Genomic DNA, 21,963 nt, shown 5'->3' with positions numbered 1-21,963 from the left:
CTCGGACGCATCGGACGTGGGCTGGGGCGCGACACTAGACGGTCGGGAATGCTCAGGACTGTGGAACTCGAGTCAGAGGAGCATGCATATCAACTGCAAGGAGCTGTTGGCAGTACATCTGGCCTTGAAAAGCTTCAAGTCTCTCCTTCGAGGCAAAGTGGTGGAAGTAAACTCAGACAACACCACGGCCTTGGCGTACATCTCCAAACAAGGAGGTACCCACTCACTGACGTTGTACGAGATCGCAAGGGACCTGCTCATCTGGTCAAAAGGTCAAGACATCTCCCTAGTAACGAGGTTCATCCTAGGCAACTTGAATGTCATAGCAGATTGTCTCAGTCGGAAAGGGCAAGTAATTCCAACAGAATGGACCCTCCACAAGGATGTGTGCAAGAGACTTTGGGCCACTTGGGGCCAACCAACCATAGTTCTCTTTGCAACCTCGCTGACCAAGAGGCTTCCAATCTATTGCTCCCCAGTCCCGGACCCAGCAGCAATACATATAGATGCCTTCCTCCTAGATTGGTCACATCTGGATCTCTACGCATTCCCACCGTTCAAGATTGTCAACAAGGTACTGCAGAAGTTCGCCTCTCACGAAGGGACAAGGTTGACGTTAGTTGCTCCCCTCTGGCCCGCGAGAGAATGGTTCACCGAGGTACTTCGATGGCTAGTAGACGTTCCCAGAAGTCTTCCTCTAAGGGTGGACCTTCTACGTCAGCCTCACGTAAAGAAGGTACACCAAGCCTCCTCGCTCTTCGTCTGACTGCCTTCAGACTATCGAAAGACTCTCGAGAGCTAGAGGCTTTTCGAAGGAGGCAGCCAGTGCGATTGCTAGAGCAAGGAGAGCATCCACCATTAGAGTCTACCAATCGAAGTGGGAAGTCTTCCGAGACTGGTGCAAGTCAGTTCTGTATCCTCGACCAGTACTTCTGTAGCTCAAATAGCTGATTTTCTCTTATACCTGAGAAAAGGACGATCCCTTTCAGCTCCCACTATCAAGGGCTACAGAAGCATGTTGGCATCGGTCTTCCGGCATAGAGGCTTAGATCTTTCCAACAATAAAGATCTTCAAGACCTCCTTAAGTCTTTTGAGACCACCAAGGAGCGTCGTTTCGCTACCCCTGGTTGGAATTTAGACGTGGTACTAAGATTCCTCATGTCAGACAGGTTTGAGCCGCTAAAATCAGCCTCCCTGAAAGATCTCACTCTAAAGACTCTTTTCCTGGTATGCTTAGCCTCGGCTAAAAGAGTCAGTGAGATTCATGCCTTCAGCAAGAACATCGGATTTTCGTCAGAAAAAGCCACCTGTTCGCTACAACTTGGTTTTCTAGCCAAAAATGTGCTGCCTTCTCGGCCTTGGCCTAAATCTTTCGATATTCCCAGCTTATCGGAGATTGTAGGCAATGAACTAGAAAGAGTCTTATGCCCTGTGAGAGCTCTTAAGTTCTATTTAAAGCGTACCAAACCTTTACGAGGCCAATCTGAAGCTTTATGGTGGTCAGTTAAGAAACCATCTTTGCCTATGTCAAAGAATGCTTTATCATACTTTATCAGACTGTTAATACGAGAAGCTCATTCACATCTGAGTGAGGAAGACCGAGCTTTGCTTAAGGTGAAGACGCACGAAGTTAGAGCTGTTGCAACTTCCGTGGCCTTTAAGCAAAATAGATCTCTGCGAAGTATAATGGACGCAACCTATTGGAGAAGCAAGTCAGTGTTTGCGTCTTTTTATCTTAAGGATGTCCAGTCTCTTTACGAGGACTGCTACACACTGGGACCATTCGTAGCAGCGAGTGCAGTAGTGGGTGAGGGCTCAACCACTACAATTCCCTAATTCCATATCCTTTTAATCTTTCTCTTGAAATGTTTTTTTATGTTGTTTTTATGGGTTGTCCGGAAGGCTAAGAAGCCTTTCGCATCCTGGTTGATTTGGCGGGTGGTCAAAGTCATTTCTTGAGAGCGCCTAGATTAGGGGTTTGATGAGGTCCTGTTGTATGGGTTGCAACCCTTGATACTTCAGCTCCTAGGGGTCGATCAGCATCCTAAGAGGATCGCGAGGCTCCGTAAGGAAGACGTACTTATAAGGCAGAGTAATCGTTCAAGTCGACTTCCTTACCAGGTACCTATTTATTTTGTTTTTGTTATTTTGATAACTTCTAAAATGAAATAAAGACTCTTAGCTCATAAAATGTAAACATATATTACTGGTCTCTACCCACCATCCTGGGTGTGAATCAGCTATATATTCACCGGCTAAGTTAAATATTTAAAAATGATATTTTAATTATAAAATAAATTTTTGAATATACTTACCCGGTGAATATATAAATTAAATGACCCTTCCTTCCTCCCCAATAGAGACACAGTGGGACGAGGAGAAAATTGAGTCTTTGTTTACATAGAGCTTGGTATCTGGCCGACAGATGGCGCTGTTGGGCACACCCGCAACCTGTATAGCGATCGCTGGCGAGTTTTTTCTGTACAGTTTGTCTGTCGAGCAACAGAGTTGCAGCTATATATTCACCGGGTAAGTATATTCAAAAATTTATTTTATAATTAAAATATCATTTTTAATCAAAGATATATTATTTTGATATCTATTTGAATTCTTTGATGAGATGCTTTGACTATAAAAATAAGAATGTTTTTCATGACTTGAGTAAAACCCTTTGTTCTGGCTAGAAAGAGGTGATGGTAAATAGAGCAGTAGTGTGAACAATATCCCCTTCCAGTTGCTACCATCTTGATTTCTCATTCATCTTTACTATGAGAAACTGTGTGGGAAAATTTTAACCACTTTTGAGTGGGGAGGCAGGGAGAACTTACAAGAATTTCAGACGAGTATGGAAATCATTCATTTTTATTAGAAAATAAGAATAATTTCAATAAAATTTCCTGGAATTCATGTTCATCTTACCTGGTAAGAGGGACAGTGGTACTCCTTACAACCCCCATCCTAATATTTTCTGAATGAGAATAACCACTAATAGTGATCACCTAAACTCATTCTTATGTCTCTAAAATTAGATATGCATGTAACTTGAGATGACACAAATGCTAAAATAAATTGTTCATGTTCTTAATCTATACCAGGAAGTTAGAATGCTAATATTATGTAGGTACGTATTGAAATAATAAATCTTATGTAAATTTGTGTTTCATTGATGATAATATTTTTCTGATACATTATCTTAGCTTAAACAGATAAATTTTTTATATATATGTATAATTTTGGCAAACAGAAAAAATCAATAAAAATCGTCAAGGATTCAGATACCGGCTCGGTTGCTTCAAGACTGAATCCCTTAACTTGGAAGAAAAGAAGGAAGAGTTCACAGTGTTATTTGGTATGATTTGTGAATAGTATTGTGTCAATGGGTGAAGGGAGCACAGTACTGCAGTGTTTTTATGCACTATAAACACTGAATATTTTTGATTTTGTGAAATACACATTGAGTGCTTTTCATGATTATATCTGTACGGTTGTCTAACACATTTTTATGTGAGCTGCATTTTTGTGTTTAAATGTAACAAATTTTCTTACTCATTACCATAATTGCATTTTATTAATGGTTACATTTTTAGGTTATGGTCTTCATGGAGTTTATAACAAAAGAATTTTTCTAACATTTATTCTGGAGCCCTATCTGAATTTAAAAGTTTAGAATTTGCTTTTTTTATTCAGTGTATGTAGATGAATCAATAACTATGAATAACTTCAATCTGAAATCTTAGGTTTGTAAAGGTAAATGAAATATAAATTTTTGAAATTCAGAGGTCTGCGAGACAGATTTTGTTGTGCCTTTATGTAAAGTTTATCCGAAGGAAAGTAGGAAAAGACAGTTGTAAGGAAATAGAGCCAGGAAGGTTCAAAAGTTTGACATTGAAGGAGAAAGAAACTTTTTTGAACTGTACAATATAGAGATTGCGGAGCTTCATAAAAAATGTGGGAAAACATCCCCTGTGGCTGTTGACTGCCTGAAAAGATAGAGACCATCTCTTTAAATGCAACACAATAATGACCAAAACAGTATATGTTTTCCTTAAGCTCAACACAACGGTGACCAAAACAGTGTATGCAGAGAAGTGACAGAAAACTTACCTTACAGCAAAGACACTGAGAAGAAAAAATTGGTAAGGATATGATATTTGATCATATGAAGGACCTTTGATATAATCTAGATAAAAAATCATTCGGTATTCTAAATAAGAGAACAATTTTCCTATTGGGTAGGTTTTAAAGCATTTGGGGAATGTCAGTGCTCGCTTGAATTTAAAAATCAAGCTTAAATAATATGAGACTGTATATTAAGATATGATGTACCTATTAAAATGTTAGCTCAAAGTTTAACTTGTCAGAACCAATAATTATGTTAGGCTATTGATTTTTTTTTATATAAATTAATGACCGTTTCTGTGGGAAGAAGTTCAGTATTAGTTAACTTGCCTTTTATATGAGATCAATGTTTTTCCCTTTCTCTGCGAAAGTATTAGGAAACTTTGGAGTAAAGTAATCAGTCGTAGTACCATCAGCAGCATTAGATGATCTTAGAACAAACATAGTTGTCTGAACCTGCCTGAAAAGAACCAAGAAATAAGTTTTCGTAACGACTGAAACGGTGATACATCATCCATGTTGGTTTCATTCAAATTCATATCAGCTTCATCTTCTGGATCCTGCTCTGTTGAATCATCTAAATTCGTGACATTATTTCTCTTTAGTTTATCACTAATGGTAACCTTTTTGCTCGCGCTAGGCTAAGGACTCGTTTTGGCTGTTGAAGTGCTGTACTCGCACCTATGTTAAAACCACTAGGGAAAATTGGATTTGTATTGCAGATTAGGCTACACTAGGCTGAATCCCACTACCATCTGAATCATGATGTAACCATTTTTCAGCTCTAGACAAAAATTTCAAAGACGTTCAAAACTTTTTTACCTGGTTCCACAGGAACAATACACCAAGTCATGTCATTAATAATGATATGAAGATGAAGAGGCTACTCATGAGCATTTAGCTCATTGAACACTTACTTCAGTGAGTGGAGTTATATTAGAATCATCCATATAACTAGCTTAGTCTTCTATCTTGGAATGTGGTGGTTGTATAGTGATGACAGGATCACTGAAATGCAAGGGTTCTGCAATAGAACGATCTAAAGTTCTTTGAAAGAGGGAGGTTCGTTATGAGGCTATGTACTCTAACGTGCTGTGTGCTGTACCATCGAAACACTTACCAACTGGTACATTAGAACAACTATGAAACACTGTGGGAGTTAGCCTTGGTTAGACCAACCCACGTTAGTCTAGAGTCAGCACCTACTCCTGAAAACACAGTACCTTTTCTTGCATGAATATAGAAAATTTGTGTAAAAATCATATGAAGCTCACTACAGTACTACAAACCTCACAACTCTCAGTAATAGGCTGAATGGCATTATAATTAGCCTACCATTCCCACTGTCATCCATTACCATATACTTCTCTGGATTTTCCCCTGAACTGGAAATTATTTTTCTTTCACATTCGGAGTAATTTATATACAAATGGTCAGCCACAATCTAAATGTATTGCTCCATATGCAACAATCGTTAAAATCACACTGTATCCCTCATCATAAGTTACAAAGAGAATATATAGCTTTATCACCTAGCAATATAACAAATTTTAAGTGTAATTTGTATTTGTTTAATGTATACAGATCCTTTAGTACAAGCTCCTGTAAACCAGGCATGCACCTGTGGCAAGCACTTAGCACCTGCTCTCTCTAGATAAGCAGGTTTCTCGCAGCAAACACAGAGAGTGGCTTCTATTACTATGCCTACTTCATGTGAGTCAATGGGCTCTCAGAGACTGAAAGCAGTCTCTACGCTCCCAGAAAAAGAAAAATCCCCCCCCCCCTCACTGATCCTAGACTCCAGCGTGAGACCATGAATATGGGTTCTTTGACTGAATTACCTATTCCAGCTCGCAAGTGCTCTCCTGGGGCACACGTCTCTAGGCTAGACCAGTTTTTAAAGTCACGCCAAGCAGTCGGTTAGACCCAAAACATGAGGAGAATCCTATTATGATTCATTCAAATTGAATCAAATGAGGCAAGTTACTCCCCCTCCAGGGGATACCCTCAACATGCATACTCATAGGGGTTTGAGATTTCAGATCTCGTACATGGATAATTTTAGGCTGTCATCGATAGAGTCAGTTCAGCCATCACCTTCCTCAGACACATTGCAGAGGAAACAAAAACCTGCTGTGTCTAGCATTTTAGCCTTGTTTACAAGCAGAACAAAGAAAAGCAAAGACTCCTTCCAAGTTACCTAAAAAATGGCCCTCGAAACACTTGGAAGATCATAGAGTCCAGAGGCAGGTGCAATTCACTGCAGCAGTGGTATCAGCTCATGATGCTGGCAAAATTCCGTTCAAGCCGCTTTCCCCTTGTATTACCGATCACGATGACGACAATGACCCACCCTAGTGCAGTCCGGGTAGAGCATCGGTAGAAGAAGCCTTTTCTGATGACTCTGATTCCTCTGGAGGGCTCTTCCCCTACCAGCTGGCCCTAAGGCTCTGGACGCTGAGGAAGGGAAGTCAGAATCTACTTTCTTGCAGGTGCTTGCTTGCATCAGGAAAGTCAATGGTCTCAGTAAGGCTCCTTCCTTTCCTCATAAGGGGAGAAACACAGTCATAGAGAGGCTCTGTAGGGCTCCTGGAGCCAACAAACCTACTTTGAGCTGCCATGGATGATTCTGGCTGCTGAGTCCATTAACAAAGTAGACTCCTAGATCTTTGCTAGGAAAGACTCCTTTATGGCTGGGAGGCCAGCTATATAAGAGTTGAGCTTGAATCATTGGGCTTTAATCTCTAATCTTTTAATAAATAAAATTTAGGGTTGGGGAATTCCTATCAAGGCTCCCTCCACCAAGCTGTGACATCTAAGCAACCCATGGCTCGGGCACCGGCCTTGCAGAAGATCTTGCCCTTAACAAGGCAAGCTTACAAAGCTTCGAAGGATGGTTCTCGTCTCAGGCGGTCCACCGCCCTCCTAAAGATGTCTGTTGTATGTATAGGAACAAATGACAAATTTGAAAGTAATTTTTATTTTTCATAACTATACAAATCTTAGTTCTTTAAACAAATTTACCAACAAACACCTACCCTTGTAAGTTCTGTGTCTGCAATCAAAGTGGTCTATTCAGTGAGTGAGCTGAGGATCAGTGCTTCCCTGGTGCCGACTGATAATAACCAGTTGGTTGTTGACACCTCATTATAAGAATTTTAATGGCCTTATTCCAGCTTCGCTGTCATCATTCTCCGGTGTATAGACCTCAGGATTTTATAGTTAGGAAAAAATACAAATTACTTCCAAATTTGTCATATTTCCAAAATGTGAAGTGGACTACTTTTTGCTAATCCCTGTCCTACACTAAAAACAAAATAAGGGGAAGAGAATACAATATGTAGGAATTTGATATTTGGTTGTGATCTTGAAGAATTTCTGAAAGAACTAAGTTCAGAAAACAAAGAAGTTACATTGCCAATATATATATATATATATATATATATATATATATATATATATATATATATATATATATATATATATATATATATATACTCTCTCTCTCTCTCTCTCTCTCTCTCTCTCTCTCTCTCTCTCTCTCTCTCTCTCTCTCTCTCTCTCTCTCTCTCTCTCTCTCTCTAAATCTGATATATGGCTAGTGCAATAGTATTTGGTTACTTATGTTTTCCAATTATACAGTATAAGATATTCAGTTTGATGAGCTATATAAAATGTCATGGAGTCCTACAAACAGGTAGGTATGCATAAAGTATGATGAATTACTTTCTTGGTTTTGCTTTCTTTATTTGTTATGTTGTTAGTAATATAGGCTACTGTAGGAAAGATTCCACTTATGGTTATTGTTGAACCAATTCATTGCCGTATCAAAGTTCTTGCGACTCTTCTTAACCTGTTATTGTTTTTAATACAGGTTCAGAAAGCATTCTAAAGTATTTTGTAAGGTAATCTTTTTGCAATTTGTGTAATGGTGCCCCTTTTTGCACATAATTTTTAGGTGTTCTATAGCTTGTATTGTGTATGATTAATGTACCGATAATGATGATGTATGATTAATATCAACAGGTTTTGGATATTGCTGGACCAGCTCCTCAGCCTACAGAATATACTCCATTGATGCTCAGAAAGCCAGATGAAAGGAGACGTTTAACTCAGACTTGGAGATTTACTGAGGATGGCCGGCTATGCTGTATTCATGTTAACATGTTTGTTCAAGCCAAAGATGGTTTTCTTGGACTTTCGCCAGGTATACGTTAAAGCAAAATTTACACAATTTATTAATATATATGCTTGCTTTTGATACAAGATTTATTTTTTACTGCTTCACTGAAATTTTGATAACTTATTGAGTGCTATCGCATTTTATCAGATTTCATGTTTCGTTATTGCACGGTTTCATTTTTGCTGGTTATGTACATCATTTTTAAAGAGTGAACTTTTAATTGATAGTTTAGAGCCATTGCAGTTATGGTTTTGAAGATATTTTTTTCATAATTTAATGCTTTGTGCTTTGGAGGAATTTCTTGTCACTCACCTTAATTCAAATCTTTTCTTTAGATTTTGGGTTTCGTAGCTTTACATGTCTGCTATTCAGGGCCACTACTCGTTCTCAGCTTTGTGCTAAATATATTTAGGAATTTCTTGTGTGATGATGTGTAGTGATTAGTTTTTGCTGTTGGCATATACTGTAATGCAGTTTCTCTTAAAGAATCATGAAAGTATTTGCACATTATCACATATGTGAATATTTGACCATCGGACACGGTGAAGTACTTCATCCAAAATTATATCCATGAACCTCCCATGATGTTCATATTTCTTCTCTCAAGTCTGATTAAATGTCGATGCGTACCCTAGAACTAGAATATTTCTCGCTATATCTCTCTCTTTTTCACTTTCTGGGCATTAGGATAGTCAAGAGCTCTACCCACGCTCCAGATTGTGATTGTGTTTTTGAAGTTCTTTAGAAACTTATAATGGATTATTAAGGGATATCTTCTTCTGGCTTATTTATGTCATCTTAAGGGTTGGTCAAGATGTTTATTGTTTGGCGATAATGACCTGCATTCTCTGTTATTTGCGGGGGCAAAAGTGTGATTTGAATAACCATTGTAAAGAATGTACTTCCCTCTGTGTTCCTCATATGAAGGATTATTTTTAGTTAGTAACTGCTCACATAAAAGAATGAAGTCATAAGCAGAAATTATCTTTTAATTCAGGGGAAAAGTTAAAGAAGATTTAGCTAATTAATTACTTTGGAAGTGGGATAGCTGATGCTAGACAGGCTGTTACTATGCTTGCTGGAATTGGTAGTAATTAGCTTCATATGCTACTTACTGCTTTTGCTGTTTGTGCAGTCTCAAAAGGCCAGCAAACCTCCCGGAAAAGGCAGTGTTGCTAGCCTAACCTGCATTCTTTATATTCCTAGGTTAACTCCTCAAGTTGTGCCCATAAGTTTTGGTGTACCAGTCCGTGAGGATTCTATTAGTGCGCAGCTCAATATAGAGTTGATAGCGTCTTCTTGAGCTTCACTCTTAAATTACTTCAGGTTTTTTTATTCCCAAGCCCTTGCATTTCCACTGTCCAACTCACTCTGTATGACTACCAGATTCTGAGATAGAAGACAGGGCTGTCAGTCTGGATTCTAATATCCCTGTGCCTGCTGAAGTAAGCCTTGGCGATAAATTTCCTCTAAGGCTTCTTCCTCCAAAGTGCATCTATCAAGCAATAAAAATGTATATACGCTATGATAATGAATTATTTGAATTAACATATGTATTTGAATTGTTATAGTTGCAGTGCAGTGAACACTTTCGTAATCATGTAAAAACAAATAGAAATTTCAAATCAGTGTTCATAAACTCTCTTTGTTCCAACACGGAGTACTTACCTCGAACTACTTTCTTAGGAGTATCTGGGATCTCCTCCCAACCGACCAGAATTTTGTGTAGTTTACCCTACTCCCGTTTTCTATGCGGGGTAACCTCTGGCGGAGTGATACGCGCCATGAGGCGACCCGGGGTCAGAGAGCATGCTTGCTCAGGTCTCGATCTCCTGTAAGTTTTCCGGTCGGGTCGCGATAACATCCCGACGCGCTCTCCTTACCCAGTGCGACCCTTTGTGTCCCCGACCCCTTTGTGTCTGGTCCCCACATGGTCCCATTGTGTTCATTCCATACCCTTTCCTACCCTTTCCCTCTGTGTTCCTGTGTCTCGTGGTGCCTTACTAGTGTGTTATGGAGCATCCCCGTCGTTGTCCCGGGCCTATGGCCGGTAAATCTTGTGGCGCTTTCCTTTCTAAGCCTGAAGTCGACCCGCACTCCTTGTTTTCATTGTGTAAGGGCAGCGTATGTTCTCCTACGGCCCCGTGTCCGGAGTGCGAGTCCTGGAACGAGGTGCAGTGGGTGCGCTACGGCACCAAGAAGAAGAAGGCGTCCAAGAGGTCGCCTAGGAAGCCGAGCATCTCCTCGCCGCTTGCTTCTCCCGATGCCTCTTCGGATAGAGCTTCTCAGCCGCCTTCCCCTACCCAGAGTAGGGGCCGAGGTAAGTCAGTTGCTGGGAAGAGGCCCATTGCTCTTCCCCAGGAGTCTGAGTTAACTGCTGGTGGGGATGTTTTGTCGGTCCCTTAAGCCTCTCAAACAACCCTTTGTTGGCTCGAAAAGGCATGCACGGAGCAGATGTGGCGTCTTGATTGTTGGTTTTCTATAGTTAATCTTGTATGAAATGGTGGCACAAGAGACTTGGCTTTCTCCCAAATAATAAATGAGTATATGCTACTCCTTTCCAGTGACCCTCAATTCATATGAACAAGGCATTTCCCATTAGGATCATTATCTTGTCCCTTGCCTTTGAGATATTCTTCACACTGCATGGGCTACTTGCAGCTTAAATCTTCTTCGTGTTTTTCACCATGTACCTCACGATACTCTTGATCAGCTCTTAAAATCGTACAGCTGCTTAAGATAACCTGTCCTTAAGCTTATCAAGGAGCTCTACCTTATGTTAAATAATCATCACCTTCCTTTGCTGCTCAAAGGTAGTTTGAGATGATGACGAAGTTGTCTTAGTGGCCATAGTGAGCAGTAAGAAATAAATGGTGCTTGACAAACAGTAGTGGGAAATGCTTAGGCAATAATGTATGCAGCAAAACTGAGACAGTGTGTGCTAGTTAAGTGGCTTCTTGAAGTGAAGGAAGCAGCGCGAGGCACCGGGAACAAAGAGGGTGAGCCAGGTGGAAAATAATGCACTGCCCAGTAATTTTAACAGCGATGACTCAGTGAAGGTCCAAGAAGAATTAAACTATTATTTAAAAGATTTCACTAATGTAAATATGTGGATTATTAAAACCTCAAAGACGAAATTTGCCAAATAAAAGTTGGTTGATTACTCCACTAGAGGGGCAAGACTATTACGAGGAAAAAGACAGAATTTTTTTATAGCGTTTTGGTAGACGTCGACATTGTAACCAGCTTTGAGACAGAGAAGCAATATGAATTTCAGTGGAGGTTCATAGAGATAATTATTAGCTCTCTCTCTCTCTCTCTCTCTCTCTCTCTCTCTCTCTCTCTCTCTCTCTCTCTCTCTCTCTCTCTCTCTCTCTCTCTCTCTCTCAAAATCTGATATATGGCTAGTGCAATAGTATTTGGTTACTTATGTTTTCCAATTTTATAGTATAACATATTCAGTTTGATGTGCTATATAAAATGTCATGGAGTCCTACAAACAGGTAGGTATTCATAAAGTATGATGAATTACTTTCTTGGTTGCTCTCTCTCTCTCTCTCTCTCTCTCTCTCTCTCTCTCTCTCTCTCTCTCTCTCTCTCTCTCTCTCTCTCTCGCTCTCGCTCTCGCTCTCGCTCGCTCTCTCTCTCTCTCTCTCTCTCTCTCAAATGAAAGTAAAAATTGTAGGTTAGTTCATTAAAGGCTAAAATTAAGAGGTTTGTATCCATTGAAGTATGTAAACCTGTTTTGGAGTTCTCATGAATTTCTACTTTTGATTTTAATGAAAACATACAGTACTTTTAAGCTTTTGTTTTATTTTCAGTTAACTATGATTTCAGACATGCACAGTAGCTAAATGACTCTGTTAACAATCCTATCCTAGAAAAACTGAGTAAACAAGAATGTTGTATGAGAAGTTTTTCTATTAATAAATTCAGTTTGGAGGTAGCATCACACAAAATTTTATTTCTGCCAAGATGAACTTACCTGATCAAGCCAAACTTTTTTCTTAGTACTGATTGCTGAACTTTTGTAGAAGGATATACACAGAACAGACAAGACTGTTGAATGTAAATTCTATTTTAGATTAATAAATGTGTAAGGTTCAGCTTATTTTTCCTCAAAAATCAGGACAAACAAATCGCCTCATCTCTAGTTGGCATAAATTTTTGATATTTTTAAATAGAAAGGCATAATCACTTTAACACTAGATGTAAAATATATTTATGATATTGTAAAGATATTGTATTTTATATTTTGTAATTTTTATATTTAATCATTAAAATACCTGGTAGCTGGAGTACCATAGTAAAATCAATTGCTTTTGATATACATAATCAAGGGAAAATACATCTTGACTAGTCTTGTTCGGTTTCAGATGTGGTCAAGGATCAAAGCAATAAATGATTCTATGATGAGAAATGTATTGAGGATTAAAGCTTGTGTAATGCTGCCATATCTTTTTGTGTGTGTTTTGGAATGACTGTAATTTTTTTTCAACCTTTAAAGATTCCTATTTTGAATTGCAGGCTCGCCTGGTGGTTCATGGCAATTGTGTATGTATAATTATGTGCTTTGGAATTTACTAATTATTCCTAATTTGGTTGTCCATTTCCCATGTAACAACTTTAAAGTTGCCTGATGTGCTTTACAGTGCTAGACAGTAGATTGAGTGTAGTCTACTTGTATTATACAGAACACATACTAACTGTTGATAATCATCAAGGTTATTCAAATGAATTTTCTATGAAAGGGCTTAAAAGTCTTCTTCATTCAGCCCTGCTGATATTATTGTTACTATAAAATGTTTATGATATTCAGCAGTTGACACCAAATAATTTATTTTTTAACAAAATTTACCTGAACCTTCTACATCATTCAGTTGTGTGATTAAAGGAGAAACTTACACTAGTTAGTAGAACTTTCTTAGATACTCTACACTTATTTTTTAAAAACTTTCTTGTCATTAGAAGATCATACTTAAATGTGTGTATTTATATTTGTTTTGTTTTTCATCTAATGCAATAACAGTATAGTTGGGACTTAAAGTTCTCAGGGAGGCCGGCAAATTCTTAAAATTAATGCTTTAGGTAATTTCAGGATTTGCAGTTAAAGTATACTACACTGTGAAAACTGGAGACCTTTCACGATAATGAAATAGTAAATGTACCTTGACTTATAACATAAAACCTAATATAACACAAGAGTTTGATAATTCACTCATATAACAAGATCAGTCTCCTCAACCTGCCTTGATTTTCTGAACTAATTGGTTGAAGCACTTGTCCGTTAATCACAAATAAAGTCTGGGGACATGACCCAACCCTCAGACTTATAACCTACTTTATCCATTTGTCCAACAACCTTGCTGTCTGATAATAGTTTTCTAGTAACTCATTTTGATCTTTATAAATTAAATCAATCTCATGATAAACACAAATCTTGAATGCTTCCAAGAAAAACTTCTGAATTACAAGAAATTATAAAGTTTATTCTGTACATACTTCTACACTATATCCATGTTTGCCAGTAGGCTAGGCTTAGAATACATCATTCTCTTTCATCAACTGACCTCTTGTCTTGGCATATATCATATCATACATGTTGATTGTGGATGCTCTTTAATAACCAACATCTACAGATTTTCTTCTATTTGGATTGTTCATTGGCATCTGATCTCGGTTTACCACTGTGTGCTGAACCAAAAAAATGGCAAAAGCATTATTGCTAATATTATATCTCCACTTATTCCAAACATTTGATAGGAAATTTTGCATATGAATAGTTTACCACAGTTTCTTTTTACATTGTTGAAAGTTATTATTTAATAGTTAGACGTATGAATCATAGCTTCAAATGTTAGGGTACACTTGTGATTTGTTTATCTCTCCCTCTTTCTTACATGTGCCATGCAATGCATAGATATGCCATAATAAACAAAACATAATAGATAATGCAGTGGAAAAGTGACAATTCAGTATATGAAATAGATTGAATAGTGTATTCTGTACATATATCTATTTTGCTAGGAGGATAGACTTATCAGCATACTTTTGTGTCAGGTGATTGGTAATTCTAGCTGACAAGCTATCATAAATGTACAAGAAAAGTGTAAAGTCATAATTTTTTCTAGTTTTATAGGGCCTCATATCAGTATTTCAGCACATCACCTACCATGGGAATGTTTAAAGCTCAAAGGACTTTAGTAAAATATGATGCTTATAAAGTTGTTAATGAATAAGGGGACTATTGAGATACACAGTCTGTTAACTTAAAATAAGATATTCAGGAATATCCATCTTGTAAACTTTTGAATATGATTTTAGTCATACCTGATGATTTAGTTAAAAGAAAAACTTAGTGTTAGTGTAAGGTAGATTCGTTAATTTCTTCACCTTTTAGTGCACTGCAGTCTGTTCAACCCAAAAAGAGAGCTAGGGGACAAACGTTTTTGGAAAACCCTATAAATAGCTCTTTGTCATCAGTCTCTTGTGAATTTGTCTGCAACAATTTGTTTACATATATAATTCAACTACAAGAATTTATCTACAAGGTTAAAAAATTGTACTTTATATGATATTCATCACACTTCCAGTAAGTTTTGGCTCCATTTTCTTCATTTTAAAGAAGAAATATCAACCTGGAACTAAGTTAAGGGGTGTTTGTTCTCAAAACTTATTGTTCTATGGGCAAATACAATTGGTAGTTTTGACATAAAGAAAGGTTTATTAGTGTTTGTTTAATGATAATGCTATATCTGTATATCTCTTCTACAAAGTTTTAAAAAGCTTATATCTTTAAAGGTTTGAAGTTTTAATAGAAATTAATGTTGAAAGAAAATTGCATTCAGTTGCAATATTGATTTACTCATATAATTTTTTTTTTATGTTTTAGTATCAACAAAGGAATCATTGTAGTTTTGCTAGCTAGGCTTGCTAAAGATGGCCAAATAACATTGCTGTGAAAATAGGTACTGAATGAAAAAGAATAAAAACAATTTATAAACAAAACCTTTAAAAAAAAAAAGTTATGTGGTATGCCTCGAATATAATCTTATACGGAAATTCATCACTAGTCAGTTTATACACTGAGTTGTATCACAGTAGCAAATTCTTTTAGTATCAGGCTCCCTCCCAGAGATATATTGTTTCATTATTATTTTGCTCCTCAGACAGTCAACAAATTTTCTTGTGTATTTGGATAGCAAGAAGCAACTGGGACTTAGAAAGCCCCAGACCACCCTTTTACAGCATTATTAGTTATCGCTGAATCATGCTTAATCATCAAGTGATAACAATTCTCTCTATCTCTCTCTAGTTTTGAGATGAAATTGATAGTCTTTTCATTAAGAAATGTAGTTTATAAGTGCTCGTTTAGTGGTAACAGTTTACTCTGTATCTCTCTCTAGTTTGGAGATTAAGTACTGAATGACTTTTGAAAATTTAACTATAGATGAATTGTTGTAGATGAATTCCTGTAGACAAATTGTATATGAATTCACCTAGAACCTTAGCTTCTATGTACTTCTTTTAAGGACTAAAGTGTCTAGTGTTTGTCACATAGGTGATTTTCAATCTTTGAAAATAAATTCAAAGTAATGATTAAAAAGATAAGAAAAAGTCTGAATAACTGAATTAAGGAATGCAACTAATGGCAATCTTAGGAGAAGATGAATGTGTTTGAAAGCTGCTGGCCATGAAATTTGGTTATGAGTAATGAATTTACGGTGAAACTAATAATTGACATTGCTTATCCATGTTGGGAATCTAAATGTGTTGGTTTGTTTTGTAAATATTTCATTTTGTCATAAATTTCTCATAAAGATTTGAATGACTATGAACAATATCTTTGGGGGTGTTCTAAGTGTATAGTTATGAGTTTTCATGTGCTTTTCAAACATCTATCTAAATTCAAACTATTCAAACGACATAATACTAGCTAGTTTCCTGTTTGCTAAATCAGCTTTCATTATGCTGAGAAGAACTACAATATTTTTGCATTGTAATGTAACACACCAAAATTAGTTTATTCAATTCATTGTAGATAAGTTTAGAATGATATTGTAAAAATAGCGTTGTGGTAAAATGTTTAGTACCTGTAAACTCTGAAGCAGTATATTTTTACAATCCCATTGACAAAAGAATTGAATATGCAAACTGAAAATAAGTTGTATGTGTGAAGTGAATGTAATATTAACGCACAATTTGTTTTCATAAGAACCTTTATTACAGGGAATGATGTAGTGCTTGGACCCCCACAACTTGTCCAATATGGAACTATGCCTAATGGGGTTCCACTAGAGCAAGCCATATGCAGGCAGCGGCTGCGACCAGGATCAGGCGTTTTAGCAGTCAAAGTAGACACTGATGGACCAACAAGAGTCTTGCAAATAACTGATGAGCATTCTAAGGTAATTAAATTCTGTGATATTTTATCATTAAATTGTAAAATTATTAAGCTTATTCAACTGCTTCAAGGCTATATTTGTCAATAAAAGTATTGTTCATTGTTTAAGGAATATTTATTATGTTTGAAAATATATATTTTTTTATGATTATTTTAGAATACAAACTTGGTGGCAAGAACAGAAAGTGGTGATTGGGTTAGTATAACTGAGGAAGGAGGTACCACTACTATCAAAAAGACAAGTGCTGGAACTCAACAGACTAAAGACCCATCTTCACTTCAAGAAGTTCAGGTATATTTTTTCATGTATTTTTAGTTATACCAAATGTAGTTATTACAGCTTTATAGTGCACTAAAATTGGCTGTGGTGTTGTACACATGTATTAATACTCTCGTTCTCCTCGCAACGCTTATTTAAATCACAATACTATCCCCAAGCAGAAATCACAATTGTGTTTCCTAGCAATTAAAACATTGTTATAGAAATAACCAGAAAGGCAAGACTAGCCCTATTTCCAGGAAAGGAAATGGGAAATTTCCAGATTTTTGGGAAGCTCGAGAAGGTAGCCGTATGAACTTCAGGTGAGATTCATAGAGACAATGCTAATTTGATGTGTATGTTTCTGCAGTAGTGATTCCTGAATTATATAAAGATTTTATAAGCATGTTTATGGTGAATCATTCTTTTGGAAAGTTAGGAAATCAAAAGAATAATCTTATGCTTTAGGATACTTATATTCTACACTGATTTCTCAGTTTTGGGTTATTTATAATAAAGATTCAAGATGCAGTCACTGTTTAGAATACAGTAACTATTTCTAACAGATTGGGGGAAAACATTGGTTGAATGAAATAATTGATGAGTATGTCCATGATTATATGATTACTTTGAAATATTAAAACATGATATATAGTCTTATGGTCCTGTTTTCCTTTGAAATACATTACTTGTACTGTACTGTACTTTATTAGAATTGGATATGTATGCTAAATCTCACAATGATGTCATCATTGGAATATAATCTTTTATGATGAATTATCTAATTTTCAATATTAAACTTACCCGATGATCATATAGCTGCATCCCTGCTGCCCGACAGAAAAAACCTACGGGCGGAATACGCCAGCGATCGCTATACAGGTGGGGGTGTACATCAACAGCGCCATCTGTCAAGTAGGTACTCAAGTACTCGATGTCAACAAAGAACCAATTTTCCCTCTGTCGTGCCACTGGCAAGACCTACTAAATACGCCGTCCCTAACTGGATTTGTTTTCACAACGATTTGGTGAAGTACACTATTCCAGTTTTGAGCTTTCGCTATGCAGGGGTTTTATCTTCATTTCAAAACTTGAACTCGTTTTGGATAGATTTAATTTTGGTGACGAAGAGAGTATGGACTCTCTTTCACTTTTAAATGGCCGACCCTTCCCTTAGACGGAAGTGTGTTTAGGTTTTTGGTAATTTTGCTTAACAAGTTATAGATCTATTTATTTTATATCTCTCCGCCTTTATAGGCCTCTTCGATTAACTTTCCATTTATTATAAACTTATAAAAATTAATTTTTATGTTTGTTTATATGCGACCTTTCCTAATAGTAGGCGGTCCTTACTTGGAACCGAAGTTAATTAACATTGAGCCCGTCATATCGTATTTAACCTTTTAAGAATTTAATACTTTTTTAATTTTAATGTTTTATGAAAGAATTTCTTTGATAGTCTCGTACTGTTTTCAAAGATGAACTAACGTTTAGTTTTTTAGTCTCCGCAGTTGTTGACGTTCAGAACGTTCAACATGCGCTCTATCGTTACGATAGAGAGAGAGTGTATCACGGTTTCACGTTGCAGTAAGAGTAAACCGATTCTAGCGTTTCGTTCATTCTTTCTTAGCTTAAATGGTTTAAATTCTAAATAAAGGAACTTTTTATTTGGGAAACCTTTCAGTTTTTTCCTTTAGCAAATAACATGTTTTAACGATATATAATTGGGCTCTTCTCTCAGGTGCTAAGTCAAGAGAGAAGAGAGAGAGAGATAGAGACGGAGGGAGAGGAGGAGAATAAACGTTTCGTTCAAGCGGGTAACGTTGTTCTCGTTTTTTACTCCTCCCTAGTCGCTGTAGGGGAAGAAGGTAAAACGTTTCTAGAGTTTTATTCTTGTTCCCAGGCTTTATGCGGTGAGAGATTGTAAACGTAGTTTATTTGATCTAGTGTTTAGTCTCTTTTCCAGCCACTGAATTCGTTTTTTACTCTTCTCCCTAGTCGCTGTAGGGGAAGAAGGTAAAACGTTTCTAGAGTTTTATTCTTGTTCCCAGGCTTTATGCGGTGAGAGATTGTAAACGTAGTTTATTTGATCTAGTGTTTAGTCTCTTTTCCAGCCACTGAATTCTTTATCTTTATTTATGTTTTTCTGTTGCATTGTAAAACTGTTTTCGCAATTACTACCTTTTAATGAAGGATAGGATTGCGTGTTTCAGGTAGAAATCAGTTAAAGTTTCGATTTCAGTGAAATAAGTGCAAACAGAAAATCAAAAGTGATAAAGTGATATGCGCAAAGTGTTACAGTGTTGCGTCCGAGGGTTCGTCTGTTCGTGCCAGTTGTTCACCTAGTCCGGGACCTCTTACAAGCTCCCAAGCCCAGGGGAGAAGTAATGTCGAACGACTTATGGGTTCCACAGGCCTTGATCGACGAACAGACGTTTTTCCCTCCGTGGTTTCGGGCGTATCTACACACGTTGCCGACGTGAGATCGCCCCACCCACACAAAGACGAGAGAGCCCATTTATTCCTCGTCTGCGGAAGAGGTTTCTCGTAGAAACCATGGACCAAATCTTGCAGTTTTTAAGTGCAAGTCGGTCCCTTCCGCGCAAGTCCAACGGCCTAGGTGTAGCCACTGGGTCAGTTCGGACTCGCTGTAGTCATCCGACGACTGCACACCTCCCAAGAGAGGCAAGGTGGTACCGCAACAGGCAGTAACTCCGTCTGTTGCCGCACCAGCTGTTTTAGACCCTCAGTCACAACGGACAGTAGCTCCGTTTGTTGCCGTTTTTTGTAGACCCTAAGTGGTCTTTACTGCAGTCTATGCAGACTCAGTTAGCTGCGGTTATGCAGGAGTTTCGTGCGGAGAAGGTTTACACTGCTCTCGTTAGCCTACAACCTGCCACGGTTGTGCGCCCAGCTCACGCTGAGGCTGCCTGCTCCCACACTCCCGCTGCGGAGAGCTCCACCTCCGATGCGCAATCGACCCTGCCAGACGCATGTTAACGTTAGCCGACGTGCGGCTCCCTCCGCTAACATGCGTGAGCTACCGCATCAGCAGTGGGAAGGTGGAGTCAAGCTGCCGTGTTTTGACGCGATGCGTTAGTTTCCGCAACCCACGGCAGTCCCCACCACGCACCACCACTCCGCTTTGGTTGTTGCCTGCTCCCACACTCCGACTGTGGAGAAGGTTGACGATGCACCCGTTTGCCTACAACCTGCCACGGTTGTGCGCCCAGCATGGCTGCCTGCTCCCACACTCTTGTTGTGAGAGCTCCTCCACCCATGCGCAGTCAACCCTGCCAGACGCATGCTGACTCCCACAGACACACGGAGCACTCCGTTGCCGTGCGTGAGCTACCACAAGCTGCCCTGTTTTGACACGGTGTGTCAGCCTCCGCAACCCACTGTGGTTACCGCCACTCGCCCGCAGCAGACTAGTCAGTCAGGAGTTGAGGCTTCCCCACACAGCTTTGGTTGTTGCCAGCTCACAGACTGTCAAGCAGTTACATGACGTTGCCTTCTGGTCTGCTACTAATGCACCAGTGCTGTATGTCCTCACGCACCTGTTGTGGTTGACAGTTCAGTTTTTGACAGTTCACAGACTGTCAAGCAGTTACATAACGTTGCCTTCTGGTCTGCTGCTTATGCACCAGTGAGACCCTCACTGAGATAACCTAGCCTTTCTCGGACATGGTTCCTGTAGATGAGAAAGTGCTGTTCTCCCTCCTTCTGATATTCCTTTGAGGACTCTGTCATTTGGAGAGGAGCCTTAGGCTGCTTAGCCTCCTATGGACTTTAATTAAAGCATAACAATGCTTCCAGGGATGGTAAATGGTTCCGCTTCAGTCGCTAACCCCGTCTGTTGCCACACCTGCTCCCATAGACCCTAATGGGCTTTGTTGCAAGACATGCAGTCCAAGCTTGTGTCCTTGATAGAGGATTTTTTACGGAGAAGAACCTTCTAGCCAACAACCTTCCTACCGGTTGGTTGTACGCCCTGTTGACGCTGAGGTATCCTACTCACGTCCGCCAGTTGAGATGGTTCCTCCACCGGTGCGACCCAGTGTGGGTTGCCAGTCGCACGTTGACGTTAAGCGACTCTCGGAGGTGGTTGTGGACGTTCAGTGTGTCACTAGGAAGACGTTCAACAACCAGCAGAGGTGACTTGTTGTGACGCAGTGCGGCAACCTCAGCAACCCGGTAGGGGGTTGACTGCACAACCCAGACAGTCTAGACAGTTTCGGGTTGACGCTGTACTTCCTCGCGTCCCCATGGTTGACAGTTCACAGACTGTGCAGCAGTACCATGATCTTGTGTCCGGCTCCGTCACGCATCCACCAGTGCGACCGGATTCAGCGAGTCAGACGTTGCCCACTCCGTTGCCGTTTCCTCATCAGTTTCGGATGAGGAACCCTCTGATGAGGACATTGCTGAACAAGACGATCAACCCCCAGCCCTGCTATCCATCCAGAAGATGCTGAAGAAGGAACACTGCCCTGTCAGGCTGTGGATGAGTCTGGTTAGGACACTGTCATCCGTGGTTCAATTTGTGTCACTTGGAAGACTACACCTCCGTCCTCTTCTGTATCATCTAGCTTTTCACTGGAAAAGGACAAGACGCTAGAAGCGGTCTCGATCCCGGTTTCCGGAAAGATAAAGTCTGGTCTGACTTGGTGAAAGGACTTTATCAACCTTTGAAAAGGTCTTCCCCTGACTGTTCAGACTCCCAACCACGTTCTCTTCTCGGACGCATCTGACGTAGGCTGGGGTGCGACATTAGGCGGTAGGGAATGCTCGGGATTATGGTACTCGAGTCAAAGGACAATACATTTCAACCGCAATAAGCTTCTGGCAGTACGTCTGACCTGGAAAAGCTTCAGGTCTCTCCTTCAAGGCAAAGTGGTGGAGGTGAACACGGTCAACACCCTGCTTTGACGTACATCTCCAAGCAAGGAGGGACCTACTCTCTGACATGGTACGAGTTCGCAAGAGACCTCCTC

The 21,963-nt window shown here is 39.0% G+C and overlaps 1 protein-coding gene across 1 annotated transcript in view; it reads left to right on the top strand.

The window, feature by feature from the left end:
- Positions 1-21,963, top strand: part of Vps13D (vacuolar protein sorting 13D) — a 390,232-nt gene that overhangs the window by 305,397 nt on the left and 62,872 nt on the right. Inside the window, exons 64-67 of the mRNA XM_068377692.1 lie at positions 8,147-8,327; positions 12,831-12,857; positions 16,533-16,711; positions 16,865-16,999. Coding sequence (XP_068233793.1) covers positions 8,147-8,327; positions 12,831-12,857; positions 16,533-16,711; positions 16,865-16,999 — 522 coding nt within the window. The remainder of the gene's footprint in view (positions 1-8,146; positions 8,328-12,830; positions 12,858-16,532; positions 16,712-16,864; positions 17,000-21,963) is intronic.

This window comes from Palaemon carinicauda, chromosome 8, assembly GCF_036898095.1.
Source record: "Palaemon carinicauda isolate YSFRI2023 chromosome 8, ASM3689809v2, whole genome shotgun sequence".
NCBI lineage: Eukaryota > Metazoa > Arthropoda > Malacostraca > Decapoda > Palaemonidae > Palaemon > Palaemon carinicauda.
This window is presented reverse-complemented; position numbering and strand designations above follow the sequence as displayed.